The sequence below is a fragment of the Antechinus flavipes genome, chromosome 6, assembly GCF_016432865.1.
Source record: "Antechinus flavipes isolate AdamAnt ecotype Samford, QLD, Australia chromosome 6, AdamAnt_v2, whole genome shotgun sequence".
Taxonomy (NCBI): Eukaryota; Metazoa; Chordata; class Mammalia; order Dasyuromorphia; family Dasyuridae; genus Antechinus; species Antechinus flavipes.
This window is the reverse complement of record NC_067403.1, coordinates 245932435-245953852: the sequence shown is the minus strand read 5'-3', so window position 1 is coordinate 245953852 and position 21418 is coordinate 245932435. Positions and strand designations below refer to the sequence as shown.

General features: G+C 35.1%; 2 protein-coding genes across 2 annotated transcripts; both read left to right on the top strand.

Moving 5' to 3' along the window:
- The first annotated feature begins 534 nt into the window (after nucleotides 1–534).
- LOC127540141 (olfactory receptor 5M8-like) lies at nucleotides 535–1470 on the top strand. Its single transcript, XM_051964717.1, has one exon. It carries the CDS (start codon nucleotides 535–537, stop codon nucleotides 1468–1470), a length of 936 nt encoding a protein of 311 aa, XP_051820677.1.
- Nucleotides 1471–15652: 14182 nt separating this feature from the next.
- On the top strand, nucleotides 15653–16588 carry LOC127540142 (olfactory receptor 5M8-like). The gene has a single exon (XM_051964718.1). It carries the CDS (start codon nucleotides 15653–15655, stop codon nucleotides 16586–16588), a length of 936 nt encoding a protein of 311 aa, XP_051820678.1.
- Nucleotides 16589–21418: the final 4830 nt, after the last annotated feature.

Here is a 21418-nt window from a genome sequence, read left to right as displayed (position 1 = left end):
CCTCCTTTGTTCAGAGGGATAAAATTCATAGTATAATTCTATAAAGAACTGGACCATTTTATTTTTCTATATATATTAAAAACAACAACAACAACAACAACAACAGAGCTTAATGCAGAGAAAGGCAGAATCATAGGCTCTAGATTTCAAGTTTTTTTCTATGAGTGAACAACAACTCAGGCTTATCTTTATCTGGAAAGTTCTCCCAAAGGGCTATCCTTGTTTAAATACTATTGACTGTCAGCAATGAGGAGATAAAGGGGTGGTAGAGGAAAAGGAAAATGAGAAAGAAAATAGGAGAGAAGGTGGCGAAGAAGTTTTATGCTAAAGAGACCTACAAAGTACTGCCTATTTAGTTAGAGAATGAGGATTTTTTTTCTTGCTTCTGTTTAAACAAAAGTAGCAAACTAGAAAAATGACCTAGCTATGAAGATAACAATTTAACTTCTAATTTTTTACTTTTAATTTTAATAAATTTACTTTTAATAAATCCTGAAACAGAGTCAAGAAGCCTGGATCTCATCTGAGGAAGTAATGAGTAATAATGTCACAACAAATCCCCAGTTTATTCTCCTAGGATTGACCAGTCGCCTGGAACTTCAGGTCCTATTCTTTGTCCTCTTTCTAACCATCTACATCATCACTGTGGTGGGGAACCTAGGAATGATAGTGCTAGTGAGAATCACTCCACGGCTTCACACACCCATGTACTTTTTCCTGAGTCACTTGTCTTTTGCGGACCTCTGTTTTTCTTCCAATGTAAGTCCAAAGATGCTGGAGACTTTCATAGTGGAAAAGACCACCATCACCTACTCAGCCTGCTTGGTGCAGTGTTACCTTTTTATTGCTTTGGTCCATGTGGAAATCTACATCCTGGCTGTGATGGCTTTTGATCGCTACATGGCCATCTGCAATCCTCTGCTCTATGGCAGTAAGATGTCCCCAACTGTCTGCTCCTCTCTCATCTCAGTGCCTTATGTCTATGGCTCCCTCACAGGCCTCATGGAGACCATGTGGACCTATAGCTTATCATTCTGTGGCCCCAATGAGATTAATCATTTCTACTGTGCTGACCCTCCTCTCATCAAATTAGCTTGTTCTAGTACTTACAACAAAGAACTGTCTATGTTTGTCGTTGCTGGGTTTAACTTTAGTTTTTCTCTGCTCATTATTCTTATCTCCTATCTATACATATTCCCAGCTATCTTCAGGCTTCGCTCAGCAGACAGCAGACGTAAGGCCTTCTCTACCTGTGGGTCCCACCTGACAGCTGTCACTATATTTTACGCAGCTCTTTTCTTCATGTATCTCAGACCACCCTCAGAGGCATCTGTGGAGCAAGGGAAAATGATGGCTGTGTTTTATACCACAGTGATCCCCATGTTGAACCCCATGATCTATAGCTTAAGGAACAAAGATGTGAAAGAGGCCTTAAGTAAAGAACTTTTCAGAAAAGATCTCTCTAAATAAATTGTAGTCATTTTTGTTCATAGTATTCCAGTGATACTAAATGCTATACCATATAGTGTCATGGAAAGAGGGTTTGGAGACAAGAAGATGAGTATGTATATCATGCATTTGGAACACACCACCTCATGGCCCTTCTTACCATTTCAATCATGTGCATCGTGCTACCTATGTAAAAAACATAGACTTGTCGTACCCTTCTCCTCCTCCAAATAAATAAATAAATAAAATACTCAGCTGTTGTTTTTGTTTAGAGGTCTGGGTTAATATTGCACTCACAAGTTAAAGTAAGTAGTTTTTTTTTTTTTTCCTGTCATAAAATTTGTAAAAACAATTGCTCCAATAAAATCCAAATGCTTATGTAAAATCACTTGGGCTTACATTTATATATAATTCTAACATGTCTCTTGGATGTGGGAAAAATCTCAAGACTTGTAATTAAGTGCTACATAAATTATCCTGGAAAAAAAAAATTGAGACATAACTGTGAAATACTGAGATAATTAAAAACTCACTAACATGAAAACCAGTCTTGTATTTCTCCAAGACTTGATTTCCTCTGTAAAATTAATAGCAACTATCTCATAAAACTCTCTGGAGACTCAAATAATAGAAAGTTTGTAAAATTCTTTGCCACGTTCAAAGCGTTGTTTAAATATTAATTTTTATGTTTATCATCATCATCATTATAATCCTATTCCTTCTTTTCTTTATTTTTCCTTCTTTCCTTCCTTCAAATTACTTTGTCTTTCTTTGCTTTTTTCTTCCTTTGTCTTTTCCTTTCTTACTCCCATTTTTCTCTTTTCTTTTTCTTCCTTTTCTTCCTTTCTTCCTCTATTCTTTCTTTCCTCCTGTTTTAAGCTTCATTCCTGCTTCCTTTTTAATCCTTCCTTTTTTCTTTAATCCTTTCTCCTTCCTGTATATGTATAAGTATGTAAATATATAAACTAATTGATCATATTTGCCTACCTCATATCAGGTTTGGTAAACACTTCCTGAGTTATACAGCATAGAAATTATGCATAATTTTACTTATTTCTACAGGTCCTGTTTGGCCTCATTTCATTTTTTAGCACTCTCTAGGAATTCAATGAATTAACAGGTGATAGAAGTAATTGCCTTAGTAAGGGAAAACCTTCAGTGGTAGGTTAGTGATGGAGTTTTTGTCCTCTCTCACCAACAAACTGTCTATACTTTAGACATACTTCCTGCTCCTTTCAGTTTGGGGAAGGTTCCCCTTCTTACCCTGCCCTTTATATAGATGTGCCAACACCCTCATCCCCCCAAAATGATATCTTTTATTTCAGGTAAATACTTCTATGATCTTGCCTCTGATGACTGATGTCTTTGGGCTTGAAGACCCCCCACACCACACACACAGAAACCAATAATTCTATGCATACTTCTATTTGTCAATTCTTTCTCTGGATGTAGATAGCATCTTTTTTCATATGTCCTTCATATATTTCATATACCCTTTAATTTGGGTATTGATAATAGTTAAAATAACTTGCTCAATCATTCTAAAAACAATATTGTTGTTACTGTATACAATGTTCTCTTGATTCTGCTCATTTTACTCTTCATTATTTCATGAATATCTAATTCTAAAATCATTGAGCTTATCATTTCTTATAGCCTAGTAGTATTCTGCTACAATCATATGCCACAATTTGTTTAGCCATCTCCAAATTGGTAGATATCCTACACTTTCCAGTTCCTTGTCAATAACAAAAAGAACTGCTATAAACATTTTAGAGCATAATAGGTTCTTTGCTTTTTCTCCAATCATCTTTTGACCTTTGATTCTTGTTTCAAAAGTGAATTTCATAGGAATTTCATAGCAAATTTTTTATTTAGGAAAGGGTTTTTCATAGAAATCTAAGTTTCTAGGTAGAAGGTACTAGCTGAGATTCTCAAATGTGTTTTGAACCCCTGGTGGGTAATCAAGATCTCTTTAAGAGGTCTACAAAGTCAAAACTATTTTGATAAATACAAGAAAATATTTCAATTTCTACCCTCATATTGATAGATATAGCCCGACTTCCGGTTAAGATGGCGGAGAGGAGGCTCACAGTTGCATAAGCTCCGCGCTTTCTCTCACTATCCACTTCATTACAAGCCTCTGAATCAATGCTTGACTGAAAAAAACCCACAAATAGTTACCAAGAGAAGCCATCCTTGAGATCCGCCAAGAAAGGTCTGTCTTTACTGGAGGGCTGGGGCGGTTTTAGATCGGGCGCAGGCGGCGGGCAGCGGCAGTGAGAGCACGGGAGCAGACTGGAGAGGGGGTGGGGAGTGATCGCAGCCGTCTCTGCGGGGAGAGCTTCGCTACAGGTTTGGAACCTGCAGCAAGTCAGCAGCCCAGCAGAGAAGCTAAAAACACCGGGGCTGAAGAATACAACCCCAAACAGCTGGAGTCTCTCAGGACCTGGCCGCCCCCCCCTTCCCCCCCCTCAGTGACTCAGCACGCTTTGGGATCTCAGAGCGCAGGCGCAGCACAGTCCTGCTAGTGCCTCACTGCTGCCCCCTGCAGTCTATAGAGGAAGCTCGATAACACACCCAGCCCCCCCCCAAAGAAAGACTCCAGTTTTTTCTGTTTTTCTTTGGTAGTTTGTCTCTGATTAATAGACAGAATGAGCAAGAAGCTGAAGAGAACTTTAACCCTTGACAGCTTCTACACAGATAGAGAGCAGACTCTAAATCCTGAGGAGACTAAAAACAGGCAGTCCCCAGGTGAACCCCCAAAGGAGGAGATTGTCTGTTCCTCAGCACAGATGAACCTCATAGAAGTGATTAAAAAGGCTCTCACAAGGGAGCTAGAAGAAAAATGGGGAAAGCAGAGTGAGGCTTGGGAAAAGGAGAGGGAGGCTTGGCAAAAGAGCCTGGAGAAAGTTAAAGAGAGAGTGGATAAAGAAGTAAAATCCTTGAAAAATAGGATTAGTGAACTGGAAACAGAAAACAGCTCTCTAAAAAACAAAATTGGCGAAATGGAAAAAAATTCCACAGAACAAAAGAACTCAATTGGACAATTAGAGAAAGATTTTAAAAAAGTGAGTGAAGAGAATACTTCACTGAAAATCAGAATTGAACAAGTGGAATTGAATGACTCGAGGAGACAAGAAGAATCAGTCAAGCAAATCCAAAAAAATCAAACAATGGAGAAAAATGTGAAATACCTTCTGGAAAGACAACAGACCTGGAAAACAGATCCAGGAGAGACAATCTGAGAATCATTGGACTCCCAGAAAAACATGATGAAAAAAAGAGCCTGGACACTGTCTTCCAGGAAATTATCAAAGAGAACTGCCCAGAAGTCATAGGAACAGAGGAAAAAATAAACATTGAAAGGATTCATCGATCACCCACTGAAAGGGATCCTAAAATCAAAACACCAAGGAATATAGTGGCCAAATGCCAGAACCCTCAGATGAAAGAAAAAATATTGCAAGCGGCTAGAAAAACCCAATTCAAGTATCAAGGAGCCACAATAAGGATCACCCAGGATCTGGCAGCATCCACATTAAAAGATCGAAGGGCCTGGAATATGATATTCCGAAAGGCTAAGGAACTTGGTATGCAACCAAAAATAACTTACCCAGCGAGAATGAGCATCTTTTTCCAGGGAAGAAGATGGACATTCAACGAAGTAAGCGAATTTCATCTATTTCTGATGAAAAAACCAGAACTTAACAAAAAGTTTGATCTACAAATATAGAACTCAAGAGAAATCTAAAAAGGTAAAGATTAATCTTGGGAACTATATTTTGACTATATAGATGTATAAAGAATACATGTATACCTTGTTCTAGAAATTGATGTGGAAAGGACATTGTACCAGAAAAAGGGTAAAGTGGGGGTAGTACATCTCATGAAGAGGCATAGGAAACCTATTATATCTGAGAGAAAGAATGGAGGGGGATGAATATAGTGGGTATCTTACTGCCTTCAGAATTGGCTTTAAGTGAAAAATCTTAAGACATATTCAATCTATGGTGAAACTTCTCCCATCTCATTGAAAAGTGAGAAGGGAAAAGTGGAAAGGGAAGGTATAAGCTAAGCGGAAGGGAATACGGGAACTGGGAGGGAAAGGGGTAAGATAGGGGGAGGAACTCTAAGGCGGGGGGAGGGACACTAAAAAGGGAGGGCTGTGAGAAGCAAGGGGTGCTCACAAGCTTAATACTTGGAAGGGGGGGAAAGGGGAAAGAAGGGAGGAAAGCATAAACCGGGGTTAACAAGATGGCAAGTAATACAGAATTGGTCATTCTAACCATAAACGTGAACGGGGTAAACTCCCCCATAAAGAGGAAGCGGTTAGCAGAATGGATTAAAAGCCAGAATCCTACAATATGTTGTTTACAGGAAACACACCTGAAGCAGGGAGATACATGCAGGTTAAAGGTAAAAGGTTGGAGCAAAATCTACTATGCTTCAGGTGAAGTCAAAAAAGCAGGGGTAGCCATCCTGATCTCAGATCAAGCTAAAGCAAAAATTGACCTAATTAAAAGAGATAAGGAAGGACACTATATCTTGCTAAAGGGTAGCATGGATAATGAAGCACTATCTATATTAAACATATATGCACCAAGTGGGGTAGCATCTAAATTCTTAAAAGAGAAACTAAGAGAGCTGCAAGAAGAAATAGACAGTAAAACTATAATAGTGGGAGATCTTAACCTTGCACTCTCAGAATTAGATAAATCAAACCACAAAATAAATAAGAAAGAAGTCAAAGAGGTAAATAGAATACTAGAAAAGTTAGATATGATAGATCTCTGGAGAAAATGTAATGGAGACAGAAAGGAATACACTTTCTTTTCAGCAGTTCATGGAACCTATACAAAAATTGACCATATATTAGGACATAAAAACCTCAAACTCAAATGCAGTAAGGCAGAAATAGTGAATGCATCCTTTTCAGACCACGATGCAATGAAAATTACATTCAACAAAAAACCAGGGGGAAGTAGACCAAAAAATAATTGGAAACTAAATAATCTCATACTAAAGAATGATTGGGTGAAACAGCAAATCATAGACATAATTAATAACTTCACCCAAGAAAATGATAATAATGAGACATCATACCAAAATGTATGGGATGCAGCCAAAGCGGTAATAAGGGGAAATTTCATATCTCTAGAGGCCTATTTGTATAAAATAGAGAAAGAGAAGGTCAATGAATTGGGTTTGCAATTAAAAATGCTAGAAAAGGAACAAATTAAAAACCCCCAGTCAAACACTAAACTTGAAATTCTAAAAGTAAAAGGTGAGATCAATAAAATTGAAAGTAAAAAAACTATTGAATTGATTAATAAAACTAAGAGTTGGTTCTATGAAAAAACCAACAAAATAGACAAACCCTTAGTAAATCTGATTAAAAAAAGGAAAGAGGAAAATCAAATTGTTAGTCTTAAAAATGAAAAGGGAGAACTCACCACTAACGAAGAGGAAATTAGAGCAATAATTAGGAGTTACTTTGCCCAACTTTATGCCAATAAATTCGACAACTCAAATGAAATAGAAAAATACCTCCAAAAATACAGCTTGCCCAAACTAACAGAGGAAAAAGTAAATATCCTAAACAGTCCCATCTCAGAAAAAGAAATAGAACAAACTATCAATCAACTCCCTAAGAAAAAATCCCCAGGACCAGATGGATTTACATGTGAATTCTACCAAACATTTAAAGAACAATTAACTCCAATGTTATATAAACTATTTGAAAAAATAGGGATTGAAGGAGTCCTACCAAACTCCTTTTATGACACAGATATGGTACTGATACCTAAACCAGGTAGGCTGACAACAGAGAAAGAAAATTATAGACCAATCTCCCTAATGAATATTGATGCTAAAATCTTAAATAAAATATTAGCAAAAAGATTACAGAAAATTGTCACCAGGATAATACACTATGACCAAGTAGGATTTATACCAGGAATGCAGGGCTGGTTCAATATTAGGAAAACTATTAGCATAATTGACTATATCAATAACCAAACAAACAAAAACCACATGATCATCTCAATAGATGCAGAAAAAGCATTTGATAAAATCCAACATCCATTCCTAATAAAAACACTTGAGAGCATAGGAATAAATGGACTTTTCCTTAAAATAGTCAGGAGCATATATTTAAAACCATCAGTAAGCATCATATGCAATGGGGAAAAACTGGAACCTTTCCCAGTAAGATCTGGAGTGAAGCAAGGTTGCCCACTATCACCATTATTATTTAATATCGTATTAGAAACACTAGCCTCGGCAATAAGAGTCGAGAAAGATATAAAAGGAATTAGAGTAGGCAATGAGGAAACCAAACTATCACTCTTTGCAGATGATATGATGGTATACCTAGAGAACCCCAGAGATTCTACCAAAAAGCTATTGGAAATAATTCATAATTTTAGCAAAGTAGCTGGCTACAAAATAAATCCCCGATAGATATAGCCCATATAATAAAAGCTTTCTTTGGGGTCTTCAATAATTTTTAAGAGTGAGGAGCAGAAATATGACTGATACAATGGCCAACTAGATAGTTTTCTGATCCTCAGAACTTCTCAGACCTCTCAAAATTGCTCAAAGACCTCTAACGACAGAAATTATATGTCAAAGAAAAAGCAACTTCAGCAGTTTCCATATCTAGGATTCCAAGAATCCTAATGTTTAAAAACATTGCTCCAAATCCATTATTTGATGCTCATTGACCATGAGCTCACTTAGCAATCCTTAGGATCTCTTACAGTACTGACAACAAGGCGGCATTAATAGGCATAAAGACGATTTTCTTCACTCTCTTACTCCCACCTTCTCTTTTTTCCAGTGCCAAAGAAATCCCAAGTCTAAACAGTGGAAGTTTGGCTTAGCCAATACCTTGGCCATGGTTCTTGAGGAGCAAAAGCCTTCTAAGAGCTGCAACCCAGAAACTCTGATCCTGGGAAAAGCAAGTTTGAAATTGCTAGAAAACTGAGGAATAGAGAGAGTTGGCGTGGTCCTCATGGAAAGGATACAATGAATGTAGGAAGCTATGTAGGATAATATGCTATAATATTCCATTATGTCTGAGCAAAAGAACATGGCATCAAACTGGGACTAGTTCTACACACACAAAAGTCACTTGGGACAAGGACCATGAATTTTCTAGAGATGGAGAATGAGATGTTTTAAAATCCATCCCCTATGGAAACCCATCATCAGAGTGAAGGGAGTCAGGAAATAAGTGAAAATATGTTCACCATGCAGTCAAAACATGCTGAAATTGCAGTTTACACAGAGACAAATAAGTCTTCCAGGAGAAGACAAGGGACAAAAAAGCTCTAACACCATAATGAAAGAAACAAAAGAGAAGGGCCCAAAACTTGTTATTAAAAAAAATGAAATTGCAATCAAAAGAATTTACAGATCACTGTGATGTGGTACAAATTTTTAGAAAACAATTTGGAATTACACATATTCCATTAAGTGATTAAAATGTCTAAAACTATGGAATCAGAGACTCCATTATAGACCTTGTACTATAAGGAGGTCACTGATAAGAAGAAAAAAGCCTACGTACGCTCCCAAACAATTATAATAGCCTTTTTTGATAGATAACTAACAATTGGAAACAAAGTAGATGATTACACAAATCATGGTACTGAAAGTAATTGTGCTGTAAGAAATGATGAGTGTGATGAATGAAATATCTATATGAACTACTAAAGAGAGGTATCATCATGAATAAGAGAATGTATAAACTAACTATAGCATTTTACATAGAAAGAATGACAAACCAAGAAATCAATAGTAAAAGTAACAAAATTATATATGCCAAGTAAGAATCATACTTTTCCAACCTACCTTTCATGGAAGTGGAAGATCCACAGGTGTTAAACAATGCACACATTTTCAGATTTTTTTATTATTTTGATTAGTTGTGCTGATTTTCCCCCTCTTCTGGTATCTTCAAAAATATTTTCATAAGATGATGGTCTCTGGGAATGAAAAGGGGAATGATTCTATTGTGCTATAAGAAATGGAAAAAAAACTCAATACGAATATTTTTAAATATTTAAAATAATTATATATTATATATGTATAATAATATATCATATAATTAAATAAAATATTTTATGATAAAATAAATTATATATGTATAATTATAAAAGTTAAAATAATAATATGGTATAGTATATTATTAACCCAAAGTCTGTTTGGTCAGGATCTAAACAGTTTAGAGAAGATGGATGTCTATTTTATGTTTAAAGAGCCCCAGTGAAGCTTCTTGAAGAAAGGGGGCTCTGTCATTTAAAATTTTTAATTTTTGCATTCACAAAACTTGGTATAAAACTTTACACATAAACAGCACTTAATATTTGTTTGTTAAAAATCATGCCTGGGTGAAAGGGCAGTGTGGTGTTCTCTTCTTTTATATAATATATAATGGTTCTCTCTGGGAGCAGGTTTCTTGGGGAGGTTTTCTGGAAGCAGCCTTAGTTTCAGTTCAAAGTAATAATCATTCCAAATGCAGCCAGGTATTAAAATCCAAATGTTTATTTTCTCCTTCCAAGTCTTGTCTCTTTCCTTGGGCCCGGTTAGCTTTAATAGAGACCTATCTCTCTCCTTAGTTCTAAGAGCTCTCTCCAAATGTCTCCAAATCCAAAGGTTTGTCCTTCAGCCTTCAGCCTCCACCCAGCACAAAGGTGGAAAATGGAATGAATCTGACTCCGCCTCTAAAAGTGGGTTTCTGTATCTCCCAGAGTTCTCTTTGGCCCTCAGAGCTTCTTGCTTATATGTTGAACACTGAGTACACACCAATCATTATATCACTGGGAAACCATTATTTGTTGTAGGATTAAATCAATGCTAAACTAGATTTAACCATCAGTCTCCTTAATTCCACTTAGTACTTTGTTTCAAGTTCTGGCCCATAACATCTCCTTGTAGGATCAGAACAATCTAAATTAGATAATTATTGTCTCTTTCAATTCTAATGACTTAACACTTTGTAAGGATTCCAATAAGGCAGGTCAATTCTCCAGGATCCTCTGCAGCAGCTGTGGATTGTGACACTCGAGGGAGTTGTGGAGCAGCCTTTACTGACATAGGTGTTGCTTGTGGACTGGAAATGAAATAAATTGGAGGCAGAGGGAAGAGAAGAGAGGTCAGAGAACAGCAACTGCCTCTCAGTCTCCTTGTATCATCCTTTCACATGAGGAAATCAATTCTGTAGGTCTAGATTGGATCTCCTGCAGCCACTGTCAGAAGCCTCTTGTGACATAACATTTGTTGAACAATACTAAAGAAATTTACAATGAAATAAATAATTTTATTCATTTTATTTCAGTCTTCTGGGGAAAAAAGATGGTCATCTGGAAATATTCTATTCCATTGTATATCTAGGAGACACATCACAGATGCCCCAGAATGAAAAATTAAAATAGACTGAAAACCATTGGGTTTGAAAGTCAGAAATGCAGTGCTGACACTTTCTATATATGTGTTTTCAAAAAAAACCACTCACCTGAACTTTGGTTTTCTCATTTTTGAAATGAATATAGTATTAGCTACCTTACCCATGCCCCAGGGATTTTTTGAGATACCAAAGAGATAGCTTATGTAAAGCTTTCCCTTATCTGTTCATGGAAGATTAACTCCTACATACTGAGGATATAGAGAAACCTGCTTCCCCATTTATTTGTGGCTAGAATGACCGAACACTTTGAGATTTCAAAGCATCCATAGTGGTTTCTCATTTCAATAGATTATTAGCTTTTTGACAGCACTGGCAATTTCATTTTTTGCTCCTCCGAATCCCCAACACTTTATGTATGTTCTTAGGCATGTTCATTCTTGCTGTTGTTCATTTGTTTCAATTGTGTCCTACTCTTTGTGATCTCATTTGGGATTTACTTGCCAAAGATATTGGAGTGGTTTTCCATTCCTTTTTCCAGATCATTTTATAGATGAAGAGACTAATACAAACAGGATTGCTCAGTATTGGACAGCTAATAAGTATCTAAGGCCAGATATGAACTCAGAAAAATGAATCTTCTTGAATGGCAAAAGTAATAGCCAGACTACAAGTCAGTGTAAGGTATGTCTTCCTTGACTGTAATGCAAAGTTGTTGGGAATCTCAAAAGATAGTCTGCTTCATCAAAGAAATACAAACAGATCCCTTGGGACAGATGTGGGAATTGGTGAAATGCTCCAATTTAGAGAGTGGAACGGAGTCAATAAAACATAATGTAAAGAAATAGGAGGTGTTATTGATGACCTCACTTCAGGTTCAAAATAAGACATTTGATAGTTGAGTGCTTTGATGCCAATGATGACCTCTTGGCCTCAGTTCATTTTATTGTAAAATGAAAGAGTTGGATTCAATAGATTTCTTGTAGCTCTGATAGTTCACATTCTGTGTACATTCTAACCTCTCTCTGTCTGTTCTGGCATTCTATGTTATGTAGTCTAAAGTATCTCCTATAATTTTTTAGTTTATTCTAGATGTCTATGAAATATATTAATTATAACATCCATATAACAAGACCCAAAGATACCAAGTAAGGGTTGCTGTACTATTTCTGAAGTTATTTATTTATTTATTTATTTTGCTGAGACATTTGGGATTAAGTGACTCGCCCAGGGTCACACAGCTAGGACATGTTAAGTGTCTGAGACCAAATTCTCCTCACATTCTCCTGACTTCAGAGCTGGTGCTCTATCCACTGCGCCACCTAGCTTCCACTGAAGTTTTTAATTGTTTCTTGGGGTGTAAGATACCACTCTATTTCTTTTAGATGCCTAAGACAAAATACATACACTTCAACATAATGTAGATGTTACTATTTGACTTTTGGTTTCAATGAGAATCAGTGACATAGGTAATGAAAAGCAAGATTTGGCAACATTTCTGAATCCTTAAAAAAAAAAAAAAAAGGAAAAGAGATGTATAATCCCTCAGTTAGCTTCTATCCCCTGGGACATACAAGATTTCCCACTTGAATTATAGTTTCTAGGTGAGTCTATGAAATTCCTCAGGGATAAAACTCCTCATTATCATCCCTGTTATAAATCCTTCTAGAGCAGATCTTTCTTAGAACTTATTACTATGAAAATACATTTTGCTTCACAAGTAGGACTAATGGTTCTGAAAAATGAAGCCAGAAATTTATTCACACACTGATTTTTTCCCCATTAAATTTCATTGATTTTGTAATGTGGCATTTTAATGCTAGAGTTTGGGAAAAGGAGGAAGGGAAAAGGGATTTGGGAGTTTTGTACAGAAAATGATAACCCAGATCATAGAAGAGACAACAATATACTAAAAGATAGGATAGCTAGATTCTAATCTTTTCTTTGCCACTGACTCCTCACTTAATATTTTCCTGTGTGAAATAATGGAGTTTTGACATCGATGTTCCTTTAGGCTATAAAATTCTGACTGTAATCTATGAGGTTTTTTCTACCGGTAAGATTCAATGAAATACCTTTTTATAAATGGAAATCAGGCTAAGTATTTGTTTTTTACCTTTCTTTTTCTGTACTATTATAAAAATAATTCTCATTTATTTTCTTACATATCATAATAATTACAATGTTTTACAATTTACAAAGTATTATCTCTGCAGCAATTATATGAAAAAAGATATTGTAGCTATTATCTTTTTTTCTTTCTTCCTTCTTCCTTCTCTCCCTTTCTTCCTTCTTACCTTCCTTCCCTCCTCCCTAACTTCCTTTCTTCCTTCCTTCCTTTCTTCCTTCCCTCCTTTTTTCTCTTTCCTTTTCTCCTTCCTTCCTTCCTATCTTTCTTTCTTTTTCTTTCATCGTTTCTTTCTTTTTTCTTCCTTCCTTTTTTATTTCCTTTTTTCTTTTTCTTTCTTCTTTTTTTCTTTAAAGCAATATTGGGGCCAAGAGGACCATCAGAGATGGGGTGGAAAGAAGGTTAAAGGTTAAAATATTTAATTCTCAGTTTGCTTCTGTTTTCTCATCCATGTAAAATTATTTTTCCATGAGGAAGGATGAAACAAAAGTAGTTCAGAAGTGGAAACCCAAGTCAAATGAAGTGATTAAGGCAACCTCTAACTGACCCAGTGAATTATACTTATTAGTCCTAGATGAATAAAATCTTACACACTTAAGGAATTTGTAATTGTGATTGTAATGTCACCGTAGATAGTCTTTAAATTATTTTTGGAAGCGAATTGAAAAAAAAAAGACTAGGTGAACCTAATTTCATATTTTTAAAAAGCATATTTTGTAGTCTATAGAAAAGTAGGGTTGATTTTTATTCCTGACAAAATTTTGGAATAATATTATAATTTGTTAGCAATTAGAATCAGAAACAATGATTACTGAAAGAAGAAGAGCTTCCTCAAGAGCAAGTCTTGCAAATTATTTTTTTACCAATTAAACTGGTTCTATGATTAATCAATCAATCAGAATCCATGAAGTATATACTCTGTTTCAGGCATAATGTTAGGTGATGGAGATATAAATGGAAAGAAAGCTTAAAAATCCCTACTTATGGAAAGTTTACATTCAAATAGGGGGTAGGATACTTCACTTATAGGTAAAAATACATACCCCAAAATTTTTAGGGTAATTTTAAGATAAGAAAAGCTTTAAAGTAACTTGAAAATTCTGAAAGACCTTGTAATGCAACATAAATCTTAGTAAAAGCAAATATCTATACAAAGTGGTTCCAATATCTGGGAGTCCAGAAGGGAGGAAACCAATAGCTGGGAAAAATCAAGAATAGGTTGATGAAGAACAAAATTCTTAGATTGATTTTTAATAGAAAGGACTTAATGAGGTGGAGACAAAAAGGAAATAAATTCCAGCCATGAAGGCTTGAACTGTAAATAAGATGGGAAGATGGAGTTTTATGAGGGAAGAATAGAGAAAAGTCTATCCTGAAATCATAAGATATTTACATTTAAGCAAAGAATGTGATAAAGACTCCCATGCTATTAGGCTTGTGAATGAGAGGAAAAGGGATTAACTAAATTATAATAGCTAATTGATGCAGTGGATAGAAGACCTGGACTGGAGTGAGGCAGATTTATCTTTTTGAGTTCAAATCTGCCCTCAGATACTTACTAACTGTATGACCATGAGCAAGTTACTTAACTTTGTTTGTCTCAGTTTCCTCATGTATAAAATAAACTGGAGAAAGAAATGTCAGACTACACTAGTATTTTTGCCAAGAAAATAACAAATGGGGCCAGGAAAAGTTAGACTTGACTGAAACAACTGAGCAACAAGACAAGAAAATGTTCAATGAATTAGTTGATTATCTGGATCCAATGAGCAATAACTAATTAGTCAAAATCAAATTCATGTTTGTAGCTAGAATGGAATTCTCTGGAATTTGTCTTTGGCTCTGTGCTAGTAAACTTTTTTTTTTTTATCTTGGAAAGGGTACAAAAATGAATTTTGAAAATGTGACATGAAAAATGAAATGAAATTGGAAAAATAATAAAATACTATTAAGTGGGAAACACTTTTACCAATCCTTTGAATAAGGGAATAAAGACTGCCTCTCAGACTTTCAAATATCACAAAGCTTGGACAGAAAGATTGAAGTCTGAGAGACAGAGTACATATTCCAACATTTCTCAATAGGCAAATATAATGAGCTAAACACACTAAGAGGATATTTCATGGGGAACAAGTAAAAGTTCTATATTTCAGGTAAAATATCCACCTTCACATATACAGAATAATAATCAGAATGGGAAGGGATGTCATAGGCTTTCTATGAGTAGTTTATAATGGGGTTCACAGATGTGGAATTCATAAATAGATTTTAGGAGATCTTTGAATGTGAATTGGAAAAAAAACATATAGATATAATTAATTTCCTTTGAAATTCCATTTAAGATAAGCTTGGAGAAGTTAAACGACTTGCCTGTGTTCAAACAATAATTTCAGAGCTAAGATATTCATTGAGGTCATCTAGTACCCTAGCTGCTTCTCACTATTGGAAATTGCCACCACAAGCTATTTTGTTCATTCAAGGAAGTGTTTTGAGTAGAAGTAATGGAAATAAAAGCACAGAGTGAGGGTTGAGGAAGAAAATGGAAATTAGTTACTTTAAAAAAAAAAAATTTTCTCTCTTATTTATATTACTTTTTGCATTTAATGTTCCTTATATATTAGGAAATACGAAACCAAGGAGTGTGGAGCTCCTGTGGAGAAGTGATGAGTAAGAATGTCACAACAAATCCCCAGTTTATTCTCCTAGGACTAACCCATCGCCTGGAACTTCAGGTCTTATTCTTTGTCCTCTTTCTAATCATCTACATCATTACTGTGGTGGGGAACTTGGGGATGATGGTGCTAGTGAGAATCACTCCGCGGCTTCACACACCCATGTACTTTTTCCTGAGTCACTTGTCTTTTGTGGACCTCTGTTTCTCTTCCAATGTAAGTCCAAAAATGCTGGAGACTTTCATAGTGGAAAAGACCACCATCACTTACTCAGCCTGCTTGGTGCAGTGTTACCTTTTCATTGCTTTGGTCCATGTGGAAATCTACATCCTGGCTGTGATGGCTTTTGATCGCTACATGGCCATCTGCAATCCTCTGCTCTATGGCAGTAAAATGTCCCCAACTGTCTGCTCCTCTCTCATCTCAGTGCCTTATGTCTATGGCTCCCTCACAGGCCTCATGGAGACCATGTGGACCTATAGCTTATCATTCTGTGGCCCCAATGAGATTAACCATTTCTACTGTGCTGACCCTCCTCTCATCAAATTAGCTTGTTCTAGTACTTACAACAAAGAAACATCAATGTTTGTTGTTGCTGGGTTTAACCTCACCTTTTCCCTGCTCATCATTCTCATCTCCTATCTGTACATTTTCCCAGCAATCTTCAGGCTTCGCTCAGCAGACAGCAGACGTAAGGCCTTCTCTACCTGTGGATCTCACTTGACAGCTGTCACTATATTTTATGCAACTCTCTTTTTCATGTACCTAACACCACCCTCTGAGACGTCTGTGGAACGAGGGAAAATGGTAGCTGTGTTTTATACCACAGTGATCCCCATGTTGAACCCTATGATTTACAGCTTAAGGAACAAAGATGTCAAAGAAGCCTTAAGCAAAGAACTCTTCAAAAAAGAACTTTCTAAATAAATTTCAGTGTTGGGTTGTCTAAAATAGTTTATTACTTTATAAACGAATATTGTTAGTAAAACTTCAAATCTATGTTTTGCCTTTTTTCACTTTTTATCATAATGATTTATATTTATTTAGCAGCTGTAAAATTAAATATTTTTCCTAGTTAAAGTTTAAATATTAATCATTACAATAAAATAAATTTTGAAAATTTAAAATTCAATCAGGTATTCAAATTTTAGATTGGATTGTTATTAATAGGAATATAATAATAATGTATAGTATTTATGCTATTAGATTGTTTACTTCAATGTTGTTTTTTTCTGTTCTTATATATGTGTATTATATCTCTACCAACAAAACAGAATCTTCTGAAAGCTAGAGACTTTAATTTTTATCTTCATATGCCTAACACCTTGCACAGATTCTGGCATTTAGAAAGTACTTGATGAAATATTGTAAAGACAAACAACTATAAAAAACTTAAGAAGTCTGATCTATACAATGACCAATCATCATTTAAGAAAATTAATGATAATTTTTGCTCACCTTCTAATGTAAACAAAACAGACTGCTTTTAGAAAGAGATATATTTTTGGATATAACCCAAGTGATAATTTCTTTTATTTTATTATGATTATTTATCATTTTTTTTCTTTTGCTTTGTTTTGTTTTCCTTGGGTGTGAGGGACATTGTAGAGAGAGAATTTTATTTAATTGAAAACACAGATTCTTATTGATTAATGATTGTCTGCTTATTATACTATCTGATCTATGGATACTTTAGTATTCATATACAGTATACATTGAACTCATGACTATGTGGAGTTTCTTCAGAAAGTCAATTCCATTTTCTGGACATCAGTTTTCTTCAAACATGAAGTGACCATTAAAGAAGATTGCATTTTAGGTCCACTGTAGCTCTCTGATCTTTGGATTCATTAACCTTTTCTTTTAAAATTCCTGCATTATTTCTGAACTTTTCCCATGCCAGTGGTATGATGTCAAGTCACACTATATTTCTGGTCAGCAGAGGATTTTCCCCCAGAGGGAGGAAAAGAGATACAAGCAGAGAAAAATCTATAATACTGGTGCATTTAAAGATATAACACAATGAGAACCAAAAGAAAATTTATTAGCATTTGTACACTTCTTTAATCAATTTCTTCATGATTTCTGGATTCAGAACTTCTTGGGTTCTTTTATTTAGCTTGGAATGGTATGTTTATAAAAAGAGTCTAGCTTCTTTTTTTCTTTTTCTTTTTAAATTAACTTTGAACTTTTCTATCTACTTGGATATAATCATGCAGCTGTGGAAAAGATGATTTATTGGAATCATTATATTTTCTCCATCATCTCTTGGTACTTGAATGAACCTTAGAGCCAATGAGTTGATTAAGTAGATTACATGTGTTCCCTATATCCTTATATGTACTATTGTATTGTATAAAAAAAAGCAAAATGTGTATGTGGGGTATGGTTAAAGTTGACAAAATGTTGGACTGTTTTTTGGTTCCTTACCAGTTATGAATATTTACTTGTAGAAGAAAGAATTATTGTCAAAAGCCTGTTATAGTAAGCAAAGAATAAGAAATAGAAATTATCTACAAATGAAATTCTTGAGTATATGGAATAATCAAACTTTATGATAACTATTAAGTGAAATACATGAACAGAAGTACAAGGAATTACAGTTGAGGCTTTCTGAGGCTTTCATTTTGTAGAAGAGGAAAATGAAGTTTTGATGGGTAAAGTGATGTGGCTTAGATCAAATACTTAAAAAGCTAAGACCTGTCTCCAAGATCAATGCTCTGATCATTGTACCATATGGGGTCTCTTACAAGTATTTATTGAACACCTGCTAGTTTATTGCAGTATGTTGTTGTGTTGGTTTGATCATTTCAAACATATTCTACTCTTCATTACACCATATGGGGATTTTCTTGTCAAAGACAATGCAGTGGCTTGTTATTTCCACCTCTAGCTCATTTTACAAAGTAGGAAATTGAGGCAGAGAGGGTGAAATGACTTGACCAAGGTTATATGGATAGTAAGAACCTGAGACTAGTTTTGATCTCACAAATACTGAGTCTTCCTGACTCTAGAACTAATACTGTATCTACGATACAACCTAGTTGCCATGAAAGAAATATAGGCTTTATCTTACTGCACTCAAACTGGTTCTTCTCTCTCATGGTTGGGACAATGTTTATACAATAAGAAACCTTCCTGGATTATGTTTAGCTCTCACATTGGCTAGGGGTATTATTCTATTACCAAACTGTTAACAGTTTATTGATGTACTATATGGAGATCTGATCTCCCTGTATACCTGTGACAAAATCCTGATGCAACACAAGTAATGCTGAATATAAAAGAAAACAGGCCCATATTCCAAATCCCAATGCAATCCTACTGATTGGCAAAATCCTCTGGGCATATTCAAGATTTCCCACTTGAATTGCTCCTTCTTCATGCATTTGAGAAAATCTTATGAAATATCAAGCATCAGACTAGATATAAATGCTTCCTCAGCAGACAATCTTCTGACCTTAGTGTCACTATGAAAATGTCATTTCTTTCACAGGTAGGATTGAAAAGAAATCTGTGTAATGAATTTATATCTCAGGGAGTGGTGTTCTAATGTGTATAGAATTGATTGGGAAAATGGAAAAGAGGGAAGAGATTTGCTCATAAAAATAACAAGTTAACTGATGATGAGAAATCAGGAGACAGCTATTAGTCATGCCATGCTACTATCTGAAAAGGATGTTTTCCCACCCTGTTCTTTACATTTTGACCTGCTTACTTATAAAATGGGGGAGGAGGAGTAGACTGTATGCCATCAAAAGTTTCTTCTAATTCTCAAGTTTTATGCGGGTATTATTTTACATTGTGTATATTCAATAGAATGTTTCTAAAAATGGAAAGAAGACTGAGAGTGGGCTTTATTCATTTTATTATAAAGTTTCTAGAATATTATCTATATATTTCTTTGGAACTACAAAAAATATAATTTGAGAAAGGAAGAACCTTAGAGATTATCCATTCCATTCATTTTTTTTATTTTATAATAACTTTCTATTGACAGAATCCATGCCAGGGTAATTTTTTTTACATTATCCCTTGCACTCGCTTCTGTTCTGATTTTTCCCCTCCCTCCCTCCACCCCCTTCCCTAGATGGCAAGCAGTCCTATATATGTTAGATATGTTGCAGTATATCCTAGATACAATTTATGTTTGCAGAACCGAGCTGTTCTTTTGTTGCACAGGGAGAATTGGATTCAGAAGGTAAAAACAACTCGCATTCCATTCATTTTGCAGACAACTTTGCATTAGATAATAATGATGAAACATTTTCATATTATTTAAAATTTACAAAGTACATTTTTCACCATAAGATTTTGTGTGGGTCTTATTGCTACCTTTTCCCAAAAGATGAAACAGATTCTTATAGAGGGCAAATAACTGGTCTAAACAGATAGAATGGATCTCCAATATATGCAGCCATTACTGTCCACTGTCTCTCTAACATTCTCTTCTCACATAGTTCATGTACCTAGCTGCTGTTTACTATCCAATGGGAGTGCTACCAAGGCCATAATACTTTTATAAACTATTTTTGCTTAGATTATCAAAAGATATAAAGTTTAGGAACATTGATAATCCTATAACCCAACCTCCTTATTTTGCAGATGAATAAACCTGAAGCTCAAAGAGTTTAAATAACTGTCCAAGTAATCACAGGAAGTAACAAAGCCAAAACTTAAACTCAGTTTTTGTGACTCTTAATTTGTTGCTTTTGTTGTTTTTCCTTTATTCCTGAAGACAACCATGACTTCAGGGAGGGGATGCTATAACATACAAGTGAATTGGATAGAAGTGAAATAAGGCTGTGAAAGGTCACCTGCTTTACTTTTTCTTCTAGCTCTAATGGCAAGATATAGATTAAGACAACTGGAGATGGCCCTGGATGAAATGGGAGCTCTTGGCCTTGTTAAATTAAGGTTTTCAACAGGAGTCAATATTTTGGCATTGTCTCCTATGACACATCTTATTAAAGATGTGCAAATGTAATTTTTTTTTCCAAAAAATCTATAATATCATTCACCGATTCATTTATAGGTATGAGTTTTGCTTTCTGAACTGGCTTTGGGTTTATGCCAATTGAACTGAAAATGAATTTATGAATTCTTCAAGATTAGGTCTCTCTATTTTCCTTCTAAATTATAATGTCATTTCAGTGCACAATCTGATGAAAGTCACTCATTTGCTTCATTTTTCTAGATCTTTATTTCCTCATCTGTGAGGCAAATCATCTGTACTCTGTCGAGCTTACAGAGATTATCAAAAGATTAGAGAAGGTAACCAATGCTGAAATATTTACAAGTTTAAATCTTTAGCAAATTATAGATAGAATTAGTCAATAGGATGATGAATTTAAGCTTATTTCTATGATTTCAAACTCTTGGGGAAAGGGAATTTACCATCTTCTTTAGGGAGGGATGGAGGAGAGAAAGAAGTGATAGTGAGACCAAGCAGCTTAGTTCTTAGGTCCTTGAAGCTGAATAATTTTCCTTCTTTAGATCATTTTCTTTAATCTGACTACAGCTTCTGGCTTCTCAGTCTCCTCTTCTCTTTAATAGTATGATTATTAATTGTAACTCCCTCAATACCATCTTTTTTTCCATCTTCCCCTACTCCCTTTCCATACCTTTCCTTTACCCATCTTTTTCTTTTTCAGTCAATCTCTTTTACCTTTAAAATCTTTCAGGGTCTACTAATAATCATTTCACAAAAATAAACCCTTTCTCAAATCACATTCAATGGAACTCCTTATTAGAGCA

What these genes read in the sequence shown, in the direction of transcription:
- LOC127540142 (XM_051964718.1), top strand. Translation starts at nt 15,653, where the DNA reads ATGAGTAAGAATGTCACAACAAATCCCCAGTTTATTCTCCTAGGACTA.
- LOC127540141 (XM_051964717.1), top strand. Translation starts at nt 535, where the DNA reads ATGAGTAATAATGTCACAACAAATCCCCAGTTTATTCTCCTAGGATTG.